The sequence below is a fragment of the Ochlerotatus camptorhynchus genome, unplaced genomic scaffold (genome assembly GCF_037179485.1).
Source record: "Ochlerotatus camptorhynchus isolate MF236.1 unplaced genomic scaffold, CSIRO-AGI_Acam_v1.1 ptg000631l, whole genome shotgun sequence".
NCBI lineage: Eukaryota > Metazoa > Arthropoda > Insecta > Diptera > Culicidae > Ochlerotatus > Ochlerotatus camptorhynchus.
The window spans coordinates 609,460-626,800 of NW_027041110.1; the positions used below are offsets into that span (position 1 = coordinate 609,460).

The 17,341-nt window shown below is 37.8% G+C and overlaps 1 protein-coding gene across 4 annotated transcripts in view; it reads left to right on the top strand.

The window, feature by feature from the left end:
* Window positions 1-17,341, top strand: part of nmo (serine/threonine-protein kinase nemo) — a 288,733-nt gene that overhangs the window by 262,214 nt on the left and 9,178 nt on the right. The window contains exons 5-11 of one of the 4 annotated variants that reach the window (XM_065237561.1): window positions 2,758-2,950; window positions 3,019-3,228; window positions 12,586-12,774; window positions 12,838-13,039; window positions 13,140-13,233; window positions 13,837-14,090; window positions 14,491-14,577. In XM_065237561.1, coding sequence (XP_065093633.1) covers window positions 2,758-2,950; window positions 3,019-3,228; window positions 12,586-12,774; window positions 12,838-13,039; window positions 13,140-13,233; window positions 13,837-13,900 — 952 coding nt within the window. In that variant the 3' untranslated portion in view covers window positions 13,901-14,090; window positions 14,491-14,577. Of the gene's footprint in view, window positions 1-2,757; window positions 2,951-3,018; window positions 3,229-12,585; window positions 12,775-12,837; window positions 13,040-13,139; window positions 13,234-13,836; window positions 14,091-14,490; window positions 14,896-17,341 lie in introns of those variants that run through there. The other 3 variants (XM_065237560.1, XM_065237559.1, XM_065237562.1) reach the window with 3 other exon arrangements.

Sequence of the window (17,341 nt, forward strand, 5' to 3'; positions counted from 1 at the left end):
CAAAAAGCAAAAACAGGAGAAGACGTAAACTGTCTTCACCAGTTTCGTCTGAGACATTGGTACATTCGGATTTCGCTTGTTGGGCTAACTTTAAGTGGGCTACATTTCAGTTGGGTTCTCAAGTCAAACGTCATTTCTAACAGTGTTGATTCATTTTCGAAATTTCGATCGGCTACATGCAAAAACCGGCAAACGAGTGGAGTACAACGAGTTGCTTCCTTGATGGTTGCCAACGATATGGCCGAATGAGGAGTGAAGCTAATTTCTGACTTATCAAGAGATCCACCCGAGACCTAGTTCAACAGAAATATTTGCTTCAAGGGATAGAACAGCATCGAAAAAAGTACCCTGAGAAATCGTGGAATATATTAAAATGAAATATAATTGTTACAATCCAATGACATTTGTGTGAATGTATCTGACATTGTATATTGCACCAAAAGAGTAGGGAAGGGAATGGAGGTAATCGCTTTTATGAGATTGAGATTGATTTTTGAATAACCCATTCGAACAACTCGAGAGATGGGAAATTTCGAAGTTATATTAGTCTTTATCTTTACTTTCATTGATATAAATGAGGGCCAAAAAGCATACAGTAAGCCCCCCATATCTAACTACGCCTATTAAATGGAACACATGTTTTTGAATACATCTGAACATACCAACTTGACAAGATCAAAAACACCGAAGTTATTGCATTTTGAAGCTTTACTTATGAGTGAGGAGGGCGAGATGAGATTGAAAAATTGTTTGTGAATAATTTCTGAACATACCAAATCGATAAGATAAGAAACACCGAAGTTATTTCAGTTTGGAGTTTGACTTTGATTGGTACACCGGCAGTGTTGGCAGTAAAAGAGATTTTTGGCATTTAATACGAAACATTGATCTTTGAACAGCTATAACTTTTTTTAGGGGCATTCTAGCACCACACATCTTTCAACAAAGTTGTTAGGCACTTCCTGGGTCATACTTTAACGTATTTAGATTCGTGTAACTGTGGTCCCTAGCAATAAAGATGCAAAAAATGAGGTTTTCCCATACTAATTTACATACCAATTTCAAACGCAATGCGGTAAACCGGGTTACAACCCGTAGCCTTCCCCCCCCCCCACACATGCCAAATTTGGTTCCATTTGCTTCATTAGTTCTCGAGTTACGCAAAAATTTCTGTTTCATTTGTATGGGAGCCCTCCTTTAAAGAGGGGGAGGGGTCTCAAACTATCATAAGAACCTTATCCTGCCCCAAAAACCCCTGCATACAAATTTTCACGCCGATCGGTTCAGTAGTTTCCGAGTCTATAAGGGTCAGACAGACAGACAGAAATTCATTTATATATATTTACAAGTTTATTTATAATTATACTCACCAATTATCAACATCTTTCTAACCTTCTTGGTTATTGAAGTCGTAAAATTAAATTTCCAATATCCTTCCCATAGATGGCTAATTTAATTTCCAAGATATTTATTCAATCAACACTGTCAATAACAGCACACACCCACCAGTCTGACCTTCAGACTGCGCCACATGAAAAATTCACATCGCCTCCAACGCTCATACAAAACCCCACCAAGACACGTGTGAGGACAAACTTCGTTAGAAGCAATCTGTAGAGGCAACGTTTTTCCTTTATCCTTCCCAGCACAGACGGCAAACACAAAGCTGTAAAACATCCAACAACCCCCATGTACTCAAACCATTCTGTATCGCATCTCTCCATCGAGAAGTACAATATTTTACACGCACTTTTCACGGCTGGAATACTTGGTTTTCCTTGCTCAACACTCCGAGAGCCATTCATAGACAAAACACAATCTCCTAGTACATTGTGAGTAAACTGTTGAAAGTTCCATACACAACAGAGCAAACTACATCATGATTGCTCATTCTTCCCCCCCAAACCGTGCAACAATGTACATAATTTTCAAGGAAGTGGTGGTGCAGGACTACCAAGGTACGTAGCAAATTCGCTACATCATCCCGCACAGACAGACGCCCATCACAGGACAACGGCAACGAACGGTTCCATTTGCTCTCCGGAACAAAGCGCCGGCATACACACCCTTTGTGCTGCGCTACACTTTGAGCCAGGAGCCACACCACCACTATCCGTCTCTCATGGTCCTACCGGAAATGAGAAAGCATCCAAAGTGTTTTTCTTGGTAAACTATATAGTTTACTCCGCGTAGTCGACGCTCGCTGAGTAAAATAAGAAATAATCGTTAATTATGTTTGATTTTCCCTTCAACAAAGGCGATGACGAATCGCGAAGCTTTGTGATGCCGAAGACTGAGCTTCATACATGCATTGTGGCCATGAACAGGGATCGCCGCGACAACAAGGACACTATCTGACGCTATGTTGGCTAGGAATGAGTCTTGAGCTTCCCGCTAGCAATGAAAATGAATTGGGGTGGATTTATATCCGACTAAACAAAGGCAAGGTCGAAGAGCTTTGTTGCTGCTAGAGCTATAGATGGTATTTACGGACGTCTGGTATCATGTTTCCTAGCCGGGCAGACAAAGAAGACCTTCCAGAGTCGTCGATGTATACCTTCACACTTGATAAATGGGCGCTCGGAAAAGTATGATATCTTTGTGATGATTTTAATTGCGGTTAAATGTTCGGATTAGGAAACTTTCCAGACTGAGACTTAAGTCTCCCACCTTGATAGGTAGTTTATCGAATCGATAATAGCAAAACACCATGTAGAATATTTTCCTTAACTTGTCGAATCAATTCGCAACCACTAGCTACGTCATTACAGAACTGCTACAGTCGGATCTGCACAAAATCATCGTTTCACCACAGCACCTCTCGGCGGACCATATCAAAGTGTTCCTGTACCAGATCCTGCGTGGTCTCAAGTATCTGCACTCAGCCCGTATCCTTCATCGGGATATCAAACCAGGCAACCTGCTGGTGAACAGCAATTGTGTTCTCAAGGTGAGACTGCTTTCGCGTGCAATGATTTGGTTTATCTTCAATTACACCAAAAACCCTTACTATTTCAGATTTGTGATTTCGGTTTGGCACGCGTGGAAGAGCCGGACCAGTCCAAGCACATGACACAGGAAGTGGTAACGCAGTACTACCGCGCACCGGAGATCCTAATGGGAGCACGGCACTACTCGGCGGCCGTGGACGTCTGGTCGGTTGGGTGCATATTCGGAGAACTGCTCGGCAGGAGGATCCTCTTCCAGGCACAGAGCCCAGTGCAGCAGGTGAGTGAACCGTAGTTCATTGCCATTGGTGGATGGAATCGCAGCCTTTGTTTATGGTTTGTAAAAGAAACAGCATTGTAGTTTTTATTACAATCCTTAAACGAGTTAATATTTTTTTTAAATATCTATTTTTTTTACGTTTCATAAAGTAGTGTTCGTGAACGTATTTGCAAGTACCTATTTTCTCCAGTTTGACTCACAACCAAAAATATGAGTATTTGCATAAAATGGTAAAGAGTGATGAAGTTTTAGAGGTCACGCAAAAAATCGAAGTTTGTATGGGGATAGTTACTAAATTGAAAAAAATAATTAGGTATTGCTCCAACTAGTAGTTCAAACGCTGCAAAAATTAAATATGTGGCTGCTATAACCATGACCAATAAGCCTGTTGATATTATAGTCAGTTTGGTAGGAAGATGAAAATGTAAAAAAATGACAAAATAAGGACAGTTTAGTTTGAAACACGGACACCAAAAAATGTCCATAACTTTTTAATTTTACGCTGTATCCGCATGTTTATTCGGCTTATTTGGATCAAGTTTGTATGACGGATCACAACCCCCTTCTCCCCATGTCACTTTCGTCCCCAACAACTGAGCCAAATTTGAACGAAATTGGTTATGATCTGGATTTTCGAGAGAACTTTAATATTTGTATGGGGAAATGTATGGGAACCGGAACAAATCTATTGACTTGCTTGCCAAAAAATCAAAAATTGCTCAATTTTCACCAAACATGGGACATAGATTGGGAAAACTATGCAGAACAGCTTTGTGGAAGAAAAGGCTTTTTCATTTTGTTTCCATGATATCCTCATACACCTTTAAGCCTTAGGTGTAAAGTTGTGTTGACTGAGTTAAAATCCAGTGGTGTAGTGGTAAGCGTGATTGCCTCTAACCCCAACAGGCCTGGGTTCAATCCCAGTCGGCGCCCCCGGGATGTTCTGAGGCATAACATTTCTGATCACGCCTTCCTTCGGATGGGAAGTAAAGTCGTTGGTTGCCGGTTCATGAGTTGATGGGTCGATAGGTAGGGTCCAGGTGTGGGAGCTGCCTCTCTTGTGTCGATAGCATTGGTGCTCAGCACGGAAAACAAGATCGACGGAAAACAAATCAAGGAAAAAAATGTGTATTTTTAATTCAAATTTAATTAAATCTGCCATTAAAAAGCTTAAAATTAAAAGATTAGAACGTATCAGTGGTGGTATGGTAAATTTAGAGCTAGTAAGTCACTGGTTTTTATATGTGCCTCTTTAAGAAGTGCCCATAATTTTAATTTCAGAATGTACACATAATTTAGTTCTCTTTTATTATAAAACTAGGATAAACAAGACTTCCCTGAAGATCTTGGAACTTTACTGAAGTTTTCGGAAATTCCCAGAGTTCCTTGTAACTTTTGTAAAGATCTGCAATTTAATTAAACTGCCCTGAGGGTATCTGATTTTTCTTGATGTTCCCGAACTTCTCCATAAGTTCTTGGTACTGCCTGTAATTAATAGAAATGTCCTTTAATATCTTACCTTCCCTGAAAATCTCTAGACTGCTGTTAAAACTATTCATATGTTTATAACTTTCTAAAATTTGTATTATTAATATTCATTTGTTTAAAACTTTCTAAAATTTTCAGGAATTTTGTGGAATTCTCTGAGATTTTTGGAATTTCGTAAAGGTTCTCTAAATTTTTATGACGTTGACGTTCCTGAAGTTATTGGGACTGCTCTTAAGATCTCTGAGCTTCCCTGAATATCGGTAGACCTAGCCTCCCAGAAGTTCTTTGAACTTCAATAACGTTTCCACAAGTTCTCTGAACTGAAAAGTAATTCATTAAAGTTCCTGCAGTTTCCCTGAAGCTAATGGAACCACCGTGGAGTTCGCAAAGCTTCCTTAAAGTACCCGGATTTTTTTAGAAGTTTCCTTACTATAGCGCAGTCTGATTCGTTCATCGGAACTACGTAAAAGTTCCCACAATTTTTGTGGATCACTCTACAGTTTTCTAATCTTTTCTGAAGTTCTTGCTACTATACTGATGATGTTCCAGGAATTGCCCTGAAATTTATAAAACTGTCATAAAGATCTCTAAACCTTCCAAAGTTTTCTAGAGTTCCGTGAATTTCCCGGATCATATGTGATGCTTCCTAAATTTTCCTAAAGTTCTCTAAACTTCCCTGATGTTCTCTAGACTATCATTAATTTTGCGATGTTCTTGAATGATCATGCTAGTTTCCTGATAATCATGAAACTTCCCTGAGTTCTCAGAACTGTGCGAAGTTACTTAGCTTCCCTTAAGATGTGAAACTTTCCTGAAGTTAATGGAACTGCCCTGAAGCTCTTTAATCTTCACTGAAATTCTAGAAATTTTTCTGCAATCTATGGAACTGCTCTGAAGCTATCGAAACTTACGCTAAAAGATATTAAGCCTTCCATGTTGATCTGGACGTTTTTAAAGTTCTTAGAACCACCCTAAAGTTTTTATGAATTTCCTTTAAATTCTTGTGATTTCCATGTCATTCTCAGAACTTCTTGAAGGTTCCCTCAATGTTATTTTAATTTCAGTTAGGGTAGAGCGCTACTTCGTCGTAATTGCCCATTTCCGTTCTATCGATCAGAAAAGATCAATAATATCAATGATTTCACCGTGCACAAATCAATAATAGGTTTGTTCCGATGCGTTAGTTCATTAGCTACAATATAAATCCTGTAAGAGCGCATTGTATGAATATTTACGTTCATTGTTCTCTAAACAAAAGAAGCGCTCCAAGCGAATCCCCTTTTTCTACGTTTATCCGTAGGACGAAGAAAATCTAATGGCGTTTAAATGCGTTTGGACGGAATTGAAGCTCGTAGGATGGATTTAGAATCAAGAAGCAGTATTAGATTTTAAACAATATCTCAACAATTTGTGACTCTTTATCAAATCCAACGGTACGTATGGAAAGGTGATTAAATTTAGAAGTCATCTCTGAAAGAAATATTGCATTTTTTGTTCAAACTCGTTCAAAACAGATAGGTAAAGCGCGGGTTGTGCTTAGTAGGACGGAAATTAGATCAAAAACCCTATCAGAATTTTAATGAAGATAATCGAACGAATTATCCTAAAATATTAAGAACTTTCTTCAAGTTTCTACACCATTTCGGATGTTCGTGAAACTGCGTTGAAGTTCTCAGAACTTTTCCGAAGCGCTCTCAACTTTCCCAATATTCTTTGAACTAACCTAAAGTTTTCTAAAGTTTCTTGAATTTCTTGAAAAGTTCTTGAAATTTACATGATGCTAATGGTACAGTTTCATAAAATTCATGGAGCGGCACTGAACTTCTCAGAACTGACCCTTAAATATTTTTAGATTTCCGAAGCTCTGAACTTTCTTTTAGTTCTCGAAAGTTTTCTGAATGTATCCGATACTCCCTAAAGTTTCCAAAATTTATCTATAGAACTCTATTTTTTTTCTTTATTAACGAGACTTTCAGCCTTAGGCTGGTTCATCTCTACCCTATAGAACTCTAAAGTCTGGAGTTCCTTGTATTTCTCTGAACTTCTATAAAGTTCCCGTAATTTTCTTGAAATAGGGGTACACGGGGCAAGATGGCCACCCTATGGTTGACACCATTTTTATATGCAGTAATTACAATTTATTAATACATTCAAATATTGCCTACCCTAGTTCTTTCATGTCTGTTCTGTTTCTCAGAAAGAGATTTCCTTAGTTAGAAAGGCTGGGAATTCCAGAAGGGAACTCCCCAAATTTCATATATAAGGGACCATCGAGTAGGGAATATATCGAGTTATTGTGGTAAATTTTGGAAATTTCAAGCAGCCTGGATTTACCTCTAGTTAGGGCTGTTCAAAAATTACGTAACGCAAAAAATAAAGTTTCATACTCCCACCTGTAACCAAACATAATACATTACCAATACCCTTCCTCCCCCAGGTGTAACGCGTAACAATGAAACTTGTTCAAGTATGAGACACATAATTCGCATTTATAATTGCAACACCACCTTTATTAACTGGAAACTGTTTGAAGCAAATCTTAAAAATAATTTGGAATAATTACAAGTTAGTTACTATAGCGCAGAAAGGCTTCGAAATTGATAAAAGTTTGTCTCTAAACCTTTCAAAGTCTCCCTTTAAAAATATCAGATCCTGTATCTTGGATTGGCTTGTGAAAAAAATAAATGTCTACATCTGAATTAGCTTGTTAATTCTCCTGGAATTCTTTATAGGATTTTTTCTAAATTTTCTGTAGAATTTCCAAAAAAACATTTCAGAACTTTTTTTTTGATTTTTATTCTTTTATAGTATTTTACATCACTTAAAGTGATGATCAGAGGATACATTTAATTCCTCTTAAAGTCCTCCTTGGCATTTAATTGAAATTTATCAAAGAATTCTCTTGAAATCATCTACAGAATTGCACTCAGAATTCGATTCGTTTGAAATTCTTCTCAGGATTCTTTTAAAATTCCCTGTAAGTGGTCCTTGAAACTCGTTTAGTCTTCGTCAGAACTCCATTCACATTCTTCTTGAAATTTCAATGAAAATCTCTTCTCAATTCCCTGTGTAGACAGGGCTGATAGCAGGTCACTTTTTACTGACTAGGTCAATATTTTCATGTCAGTCACTAAAAAGTCACTTTTTTTCACCAAAAAGTTACTAAAGCCACTTTTTCTAAAACTTAGTCATTAAAGTCACTTTTTATGACCAATGTTGTAAAAAATTTTAAATTAAAAAAAATCACATCAAATCACAGCTTGATTTGGTAACAAATGTGTAGAATCAGCGTCTTTAAATCTTTAAAATGTGCTTTTTTCGTTATTGAAAATTTTAATTGTTTTTTTTTACGAAAATTCATGTTTTTTTTTTTCAGTGTGTATTTTTCTCAATGAGTAATCCAGTTTCTTACAATTTCATTTCGATTAGATGAGCCGTTTTCGTACTTGGTCACTTTTTTCAAGCCATTCACTAAAAAGTCTCCTTTTTTAATGCCAAGCCATCAAGATATTTTTAGATAGTTTCATGATATTTGGAGAAGTTCTGCGTACTTCGAGGACGATCTGAAAGCTTCAGAAAAATCCCATTAACTTAAGAAAATTAGCAGTGACTGACAAGGAGTTCCATGGAATTATGGGGTATTCCAAGAATTCTATGATTGATCGGAAAACGTCAGAAGCGTCAGGGAATTCTGAATATATATCAGAAAAATTGCCGGATTATTGAAAAAAAATAAGAGAACTTCAGGTAAACATATATAAGTCCAGGGAAAATTAGTGAGCGTTAATAATGGTTATAAAACTTAAGGAAAATTGTCGAAACTTCAAGGGAAATCAATTAATTTCAGTAAAGTTGCGGGTTCTTAAAAATACTGATAAATTCAGGGCAGACTAGAGAACTTTAAAGAAATTCAGTAATCGTTTAGGCAGTTTTAATAACACCAGGACAGTCTAGACTATTGAAGAAGTTTTAAATTAGTGTCGATAATTTAAGGGCTGTTCCATGAACTTCAGAAAAATCTTGAGAATTTCAGTGAAAATCATAGAATTATATTAATTATTTCGTTCTAATTCTATGAAAATTACGGAAGCACAAAAGTTCCAGAAATTTAGAAAAACTTCGAAAACTTTACAGAAGCACAGTAGTGTTTAGAAACATTTCGAGGACTTCTTTGACATGTATGGAGCTTACGAGGAGATCCGCGAACTTTTTTATGAACAGTAGAAAAATTCGGGAGCATCCCAAAAGTGGAAGAATCACAGGGGGAGGTCAGTTCCATTAGTTTCTGAAAATTAGTGGGAAATTTAAAGCAGCTTCTAGATTTTCAGATAACTTCAGAAACGTTAAAAAGTTAATTGAGGTCTTCGCATAAGTTCAGAAGTTCACTGAAGCTTAAACATTTTTAGAATCGTTCAATCAAATTCAGCGCAGTACAACTGAGAACTGTAAAAACTTTAGAGAAGTTTTGATAATTTCAGAAAAGAATACAGAACCTCAGAGCAGTTCCGTTAAGTTCAGGGAAGTTTGAGAATTTGATGAGAAGTATTGTGAGCATCAGGCTAGTTTCTCAAACTACAAAAGAACTTCAAGGCAGTTTCATTAACTTCAGGAAAAATTTAGGAACTTTCAAGTAAGATTTCCATTGAAATATTCCTCAAAATTTCGATGAAGCTATGCCCCGATTTTTTTTTTTTAGTTTTCCTCCGTATTACCTTGAAATTCTCCACAATATAAACCCTTTGGAAAGATTCTCCGAATATTCATTGAATTCATTTCCGATTTCCTTTTGAATCTCACTCCTTCCCTTGGCATTCTACTCACATTGAAAGTTTCCTAAGAATTCATCGGCATTTCTCCGCACAAATTCCTTCGATTGCTTCTCATAATTTGTTTGGCAAACTCTCCTGAATTTATTTTTCGAATTCTTTTGAAGATGTTCTGGAGTTATTCTCAGATTTAAATGTAATCCTCCTTTTAGTATTTTACAACAAATTCCAGGGACTTATGCTCCGGATTCGTTTTCTACCACAAGCTTTATTAAATTAACCTCAGAATACCCTTGCAATTTTCCTCTGAAGTTCACAGGAGTTGTGCTCCTCAGAAATTCCTAAAAGTTTTCATTAAAATTTACTTTTAATTCAATTCAGGGTTTCTTGAAATTCTACTCAAAATTATAAGGCTGCACATGAAATCTAAAATTACTCAGAACTACCTTGAAAGCAGATAGCAGAAAATTTCTGGAGAGTGATAAAAAATATATGAACATCGGGAAAACGTGAGAGTACTTTAAGGGTGTTATATCATAGAGATTTGAGAGAACTTAAAAAAATGCAAAAAAATTAGCTAAGTTGATTAGAGAACATCAACGAAGTTCCATTGATAAAAAAAAGCGAGAACTTTTAGCAAGCAGCGATATCTTCAATAAATTCCAGAGAACTTCTAATAATTTTTGATATTTTTAAATAGTTTTATGATATTTAGCGAAGTTCCGAGTACTTCGAGGACGATCAGATAGCTTCAGAATAATCCCATTAACTTAAGCAAATTTGCAGCGACTTACAAGGAGTTCCATGGAATTGGGGAGTATTTCAAGAATTTTATGATTGATCCAAAAACATCAGAAGCGTCAGGGAATTATGAAAATACATTAGAAAATTTGCCGGATTCTTAAACAAATTTATAGAACTACAGGTAAGCAGGTTCTTAAAAAATACTGATCAATTCAGGGCAGTCTAGCGAACTTTAAAAAAATTCAGCAATCAGTTTTAATAACACCATTAAAGTCTAGACTATTGAAGAAGTTTTAATTTAGTGTCGATAATTTAATGGAACTTTCATGAACTTCAGAAAAATCTTGAGAACTTCAGTGAAAATCATACAAATATATTAATTATTTCGTTCGAATTCCATGCAAATTGCGGGAGCACAAAAGTTCGAGAAATTTAGAAAAACTTCGAAAACTTCAAAGAAGGACAGTTGTCTTCAGAAACATTTCGAGAACTTCGTGGGGCTTAAGGGGAGATCCGCAAACTTCAGGATTTTTTTTTAAGAACATTAGCAAAATGCAGGAGCATTTGAAAGAAGTTTAGTTAGCTCCGAAAATTGGAGGAATTTCAGGGAGAGGTCAGTTCGTTTTGAGAAATTCAGAAAAGAACAGAGAACCTCAGAGCAGTTCCGTTAATATTAGAGAAGTCACATAAACTTTAAAGAAGTTTAGTTCTCTAGCGAATTGTTAAACCTTTAGAGGAGAGCCATGATCATTGAAAAAATTAGGAAACTTTAGGAAGTCATAAAAAATTCAGGGAAGTTTGAGAATTTGATGAGTAGTATTGTGAGGCTCAGACTAGTTTCTCAAACTATAAAAGAATTTTAAGGCAATTTCATGACCTTCAGGAAAAATTTGGGAACTTTCAAGTAGTTCTGAAAACCTCAGAATAGTCCAGATTTCCATTGAAATATTCCTCAAAATTTTGGTGAAGCTATCCTCCGAATTCAATTTTCTTTTAGTTTTCCTTGGAATTACCTTAAAATTCTCCACAATAAGAAACCCTTTGGAAAGATTCTTCGAATATTCATTAAATTCACTTCATATTTTCTTTTCAATCTCACTCCTTCCCTTGCAATTCTACTCACATTGAAAGTCTCCTAAGAATTCATTGGCATTTCTCCTCACAAATTTCTTCGATTTCTTCTCATAATTTGTTTGGCAAACTCTCGTGTATTCATTTTCCGAATTCCTTTGAAAATGTTCTGGAGTTATTCTCAGATTTTAATGTAATCCTCCTTTTAGTATTTTCAAAAAAAGAAATTCCCAGGACTTATGCTCCAAATTCGTTTTCTCCCACAAACTTTATTAAATTATGCTCAGAATGCCCTTGGAATTTTCCTCTGAAGCAAGAATTCCTAAGAGTTTTCATTAAAATTAATTTTTAGGTCACTTTTTAGTCACTATTTTTACAACTATAAGTCACTATTTGGTCACTTATTTCATCAACATGGTCACTTAAATCACTATTTTTAACAGCAGTGATTGCTACCAGCCCTGATCTTCCAAAATTATACAATCCGTGACATATACAATAATTTCGAAAACTTTTATTAAAAGTTTGGTTCGGTTTTGGAAAATAATATAAATTGAGTTGGTTGCAAATGCTTGCTAATTTAGGTTTAGTGTGATAATGTATTAGCTAGAGAAAGTTCTGAAAAGGGGTACTACGCCTTTTTTAACACCTTGCTATGTCTTCTGAATACCTATGTTATACACACTTAGAAATTATCGCCGACTTCGGTAATTTTTACCGAAATCTGAACAGCTTAACTGTTCGGTAAAATTTATGCAATTTAATTCAATTGCTTTTCAGTTACTTTGAAACTAAATCTATACTAAAATGACAAGATTTGATCGTTCAAACAAGGTTGAACATGTTTTGAAATTCTTCTTTAATTCACTGGACTTTAAAATAAAGGTCAAAGTTTTACCGAACGTTTAGATGTTCTGATTTCGGTAAAATTTACCGAACACGAAAACAAAATCTAAGTGTGTATGTTAATTGTTGTAACGAAAATTCGTGTAAACAAAACTCTGTATTAAGGGAACCCCTTCTGGACCTCCCGAAGTGTGTGGGCCTTCTGCCTTCACCCCTTTTTGTTGAACCTCGACTAAGTGATAAACCATGGCTGAAAATCAATTTAATAAAGTTTAAAAAAAAAAACTTACCACTATTTCCCAGATTAAAGCACAATACACTGTTGCTTTTTTTGTCAACGCTGTTAATCGGTTATAAATTATTATTTTTTACATAATCCCATTACTCCGATTGCCCTGCTGATTAATTTCCATTATTCCATCTCTCGCCCACATGCACACAGCTGGAACTGATCACAGAGCTGCTGGGCACGCCCACGCTAGAGGACATGCGACACGCCTGCGAGGGAGCCAGAACACATATGCTCCGAAGGGCCCCAAAGCCTCCATCCCTGTCTGCACTGTACACCCTAAGTACGCATGCCACCCACGAAGCAGTGCACCTACTCTGCCAGATGCTGGTCTTCGACCCGGTAAGACTGTTCATGCCACACATAAAAGCCAGTCGACCTCATTCGTTCTCATTATCGTTCCAGGACAAGAGAATATCGGTGATTGATGCCCTGGCGCATCCCTACGTCGACGAGGGCCGACTTCGTTACCATTCCTGTATGTGCAAGTGCTGCTACACTCCGTCGGCCGGTATGCGCCAGTATGCGGCCGAATTCGAACCCTCGGCACCGCAACCGTTCGATGACCTCTGGGAACGGAAACTGACCTCGGTGCAGCAAGTCAAAGGTAATAGGCAAAATCTAAAAAAAAAATAGTTACTCAACTTTTAATCGGCAGATTTAAACTAATTACTCCTTTCTTCGTCCGTTTCTTTTCGTCCCAACAGAGGAAATGCACAAATTCATAGCCGAACAACTGCAAACGAATCGCGTGCCACTGTGTATAAATCCTCAGAGCGCCGCATTTAAGAGCTTTGCCAGGTAAGAGATCCGAATGCCTCCGCGGTAGTTGTTGAACGGACAATTTTCCCCTATCGTGCCCTCTTTGTTTTGGGTTTTTGTATTCTCGCTCTTTCTCTATATAAATACATACGGCTCGCTCGCGAATTAAGATAAGCGCCTTAGTTTGAAAAGAATGATGATAAAAAAAAATAGAACACGAGCAAATTGCAGGGAAAAAGGTCGAATCGGTGATTAAGCACATAATAATCTTCAGCGTAGAGGACGATAGTAAAAACGGGAAAATAAACTAGTAGACAGGAGGTTAGGCGCCACGCTAAATTTCCATACATCTAGTTTTCCATTGGCTTTCAGTTTTTGTACATGTTTTATTATGGTTTTTGAATTTTCTTTTTGCCATGTTCGACTAAAAACAATCAGTCCTATTTTATGTTATTATTCAAATAGACTAGCTAAAAGTTGCACATTTGGTCTTATTTTTTTTTTCTCGAGAAAGTATATCCACAGCAAAGCTATCAAGTGTGCAACTATTGGCAAATGTTTTCCTATTGATCCCCATTCAACCTGATCATATCAATATTTCGCATTTCTCGCTCAAAATGACTGAAATTCCCCCCGTATTAGTATCGTCAACAACAGCAATAACAATCATCCGACGTCACCATCATCCAATTATCATCAACAGTAGCTCTAATTAGAGGAAGAGAGTGAAATTTGCTAGGCGACAATGTGATATAGTACAGACAGGATAAAACAATAGGACTGCCAGCCATCGAACCTTCGCACAGAAATTCATTCCTGCTAGGCCTCTCCCAGTTCTACCACAAGCTGCTAGTGTTAAGCCTTTGAACACGCGCTGCGGACAGTTTGCGCCCTAGGTGTGTCCGATTTTGTTATTTTTATCCTAGTCTTACACAATTTTCCCCCTCCATCCTCGAGTTTTGACCCGCGCCTCATAAGTGTACTAGTGTTTAATTTTGTAAATTACTTCCGTTCATAATTCTTCACTACCCATATATTTACCTTTTTAATCCACACATATATTTTAAGTCATCGTTCTTCACATATGTATTTTCCTAGAGCACCCCCAAGTGATGTTGCCTTATGTGAGGGGCATGTCTGTCTATAGAGCATTTTCCCTAATCAAGTCGGTACCCGTTTCACCAGAACGCTTTCTAATTACTTACACCCACACCAACAAAAAAAAATGCGATAATAATATCCTTGCTGAAACGCGCGTATAATCATACCCAACTAACACGGGACTTTTCATTGCAGCTTTTCACGACAGTCGATGCTACAGCAGCAAGCTCAAGCACAGCGTCAACGGCGACAGCAGCAGCAACAGCAGCAACGGGTAGCGTGAAGGATATAAATTACTATTGATTCGGATACTGGACACGCTGCTCATTGCATTGATTCATAATTTTGCACTTCCCTCAACACTATTTCTCACTTGGTTGCTGCTGTTGTTGCTACTGACGGTGCAGGTGCAACGTTGCTAGCAAGTTATATATTCTAATGGACACGACGACCGACTCGGATGGACGCAAAGACACACAGACGGACTGACTGGCCGACATTGTAAACCCAATAGACAGACATTCGAAGCTGTACTTCGAAGCAGATGTACCTGATGGAATTTCTTCGAACTTTTATAGGAAGCATTTCATCAACACTTGGGTAAATGGATACATAAATTGGGTCGTGGTTGTGATCGTCTGGTTGTATGGAACATAGGGTAGAACCCTTCTTTGGCATTTCCGCCATATCGGGCAGAACATCAACTAGGGGAAATGGATGTAATGTCGACCTAAATGGCCCTAATTTGGCCCCATACATAAATTCAGCAAACGACGAAATTTTCAATAGCGACCAAAAATATCCATTAGTACCGTCCCAATGACGCGTTCATCTAGATAAAATTGATACATAGCAGACGATGGGCCCAATCTTAGATCCATAGGCCAACATTACAGCCATTTCCCCTATATCAGATATTTCGATGTGAATGAATCAATCATACGTTTGATACGATAGTTTAGTTCTAAAGCTACAAACCAGCGAATTCATTTGTGCTGTCTTCATTCGTATGCCGAAGTGAATCCAATGACGTTTCAGAGTTTAAATTGTAAAAACAAATCAACAATTTATAACAATATATACACTAGTGTAAATTAACATAAGGACATTTTAAAAAGCATGGCTCCTCCCAATTTTAAGAATCAGAGGAATTCTAAATCAATCGTATCAAAAGGCTATGTTTGCCGGCGCCGGTGGTGTAGTGGTAAGCGTGACTGCTTTCTAACACCCCAATGGGTCTGGGTTCAATCCCAGCCGAGGTCGGTGAGATTTTTCTGAGGCATAAAAATCTCTGGTCACGTCTTCCTTAGGATGGGAAGTAAAGCCATTGGTCCCGGCCCATGTGTGTTGTGACTGGGTGCGATATCCTACGCAGGTGTAGAAGCTGCCTTCCTGCACATTCGGTTGCCGTCAATGGATGGCAATCGATGTCCGTTGGTGATTGGCACTAGATTGCGGAACAGAGACCGACGTTAAATAAAGGAAAAAAAAAGGCTATGTTTATAAACAAGCATTAATCGATTTCACTCGATTATATAAGATAACATGAAAAGGAAAAGAAAAACTCTTACATAGGGTAGAGAACTACTTCGGCCTAATCGCCCATTATGGGCCTATCGAGCAGAAAACATCAAATAAATCCATGATTTCAGAGTTAACAAGTCGATTATGGGTTTGGTACGATACTTTAGTTAATAATCTACCGAGCTAAGTCATGAGAACGCGTGGTATGAAGGTTTGCACCCATAATTCACAAAAAAAAACAAAAGAAGCACTCCGACCGAATCAATTTTTATCTTCATCCGATAGGCCGAAGTGAATTCATTGGCGTTTCAATGCGTTGGGCCGAGTTTAGAATCCGTAGGCCGAGTTTGGCATCAAGAAGCAGTGTTAGACTTTTGACAATATCTCAACGATTGGTTTCTCTTTATCAAATTGTCCGCTCACGGACACTGAAAATGGTGTGGGAAATCCTCGGCTCGGAGGATCCCAGCTGTACGGCCAATTCCCACTTCAAGGGGAATACCAAAGGCATGGATGGGGTTTACGAAATGCTCGACTTGCAGGGATTATCCTATTGTGAGCCTTGAGAAAGGCTGATTGTTTTCGGCTTGTCACGGAAAAGGAGAATGCGTATTTGTTTAGTTTAAACTTTGTATTTGATGATCCGTTCGATACAATGGTTGGTACACGTGTGTGCGCTTTGCGCGAAAGGTGGCTACTTTTATATGATAAATTCTTCTTCTTTTTCTCTTCTTTTGCTATCGTGGCTGCTGTGCTATGCTATGAAATCCTTCTAGTGGGAGGAGCCAAAGCTTACGTCAACATGCTCACTTTCGGTAGTGGTGCGTGTGTTGAAGTGGAAAAGGGTTGAAGTTAGTGGGGTGACCGATTACCCGCGGTCGGCTCGGGGTTAATGGATGGGACTTTGCCAGGCGAAGAACGGGGATCAATCTAATCAGCACTATAAAGAATGAATACAAGAAAATCACACAAAACGTTCGCCTCGTGCGCGAACACAAATCTTACCGTACGTACAGAAAAATAAAAAAAAAATTGGTATCCAACAGTAATAATAACATTCCGTTTGGTGCTAAACTGCGCTAGATTAAGAAAGACTTTTTTTTTCCTCTGTTCGGGACCTAACACTACTGCGACCAGTAAATTGATCTATTGTAGTATATCCCGTGTCCTTAGTTTAGTGCATGTCGTATTACTCCATCACTATTGAGAAATGATGAAGTATTCGATTTTTTTACAGTTGCCACTCTTGCATTTATCGCAAGGTTCCGACTCTAATTGAAAGGTCCCGCTATTTATACCCTTCGGAGTGTTGAAACACCCTCCAAAGGCGCGCCCCTTTGTCAGTCAAAATTGGATTCCTTAGCAACAAAATTAAGGTATGACACCGGTAATGACCATGCATCAGAACCCTAGTCTTAACCACTTCAAACTAGGGAACAACGGATAGAAGATTAGGAATCACATAGATGAAGATAACTAACTCATTTTTTGCCTTGTTTCAAGATCATCCTTGGTAGACAAA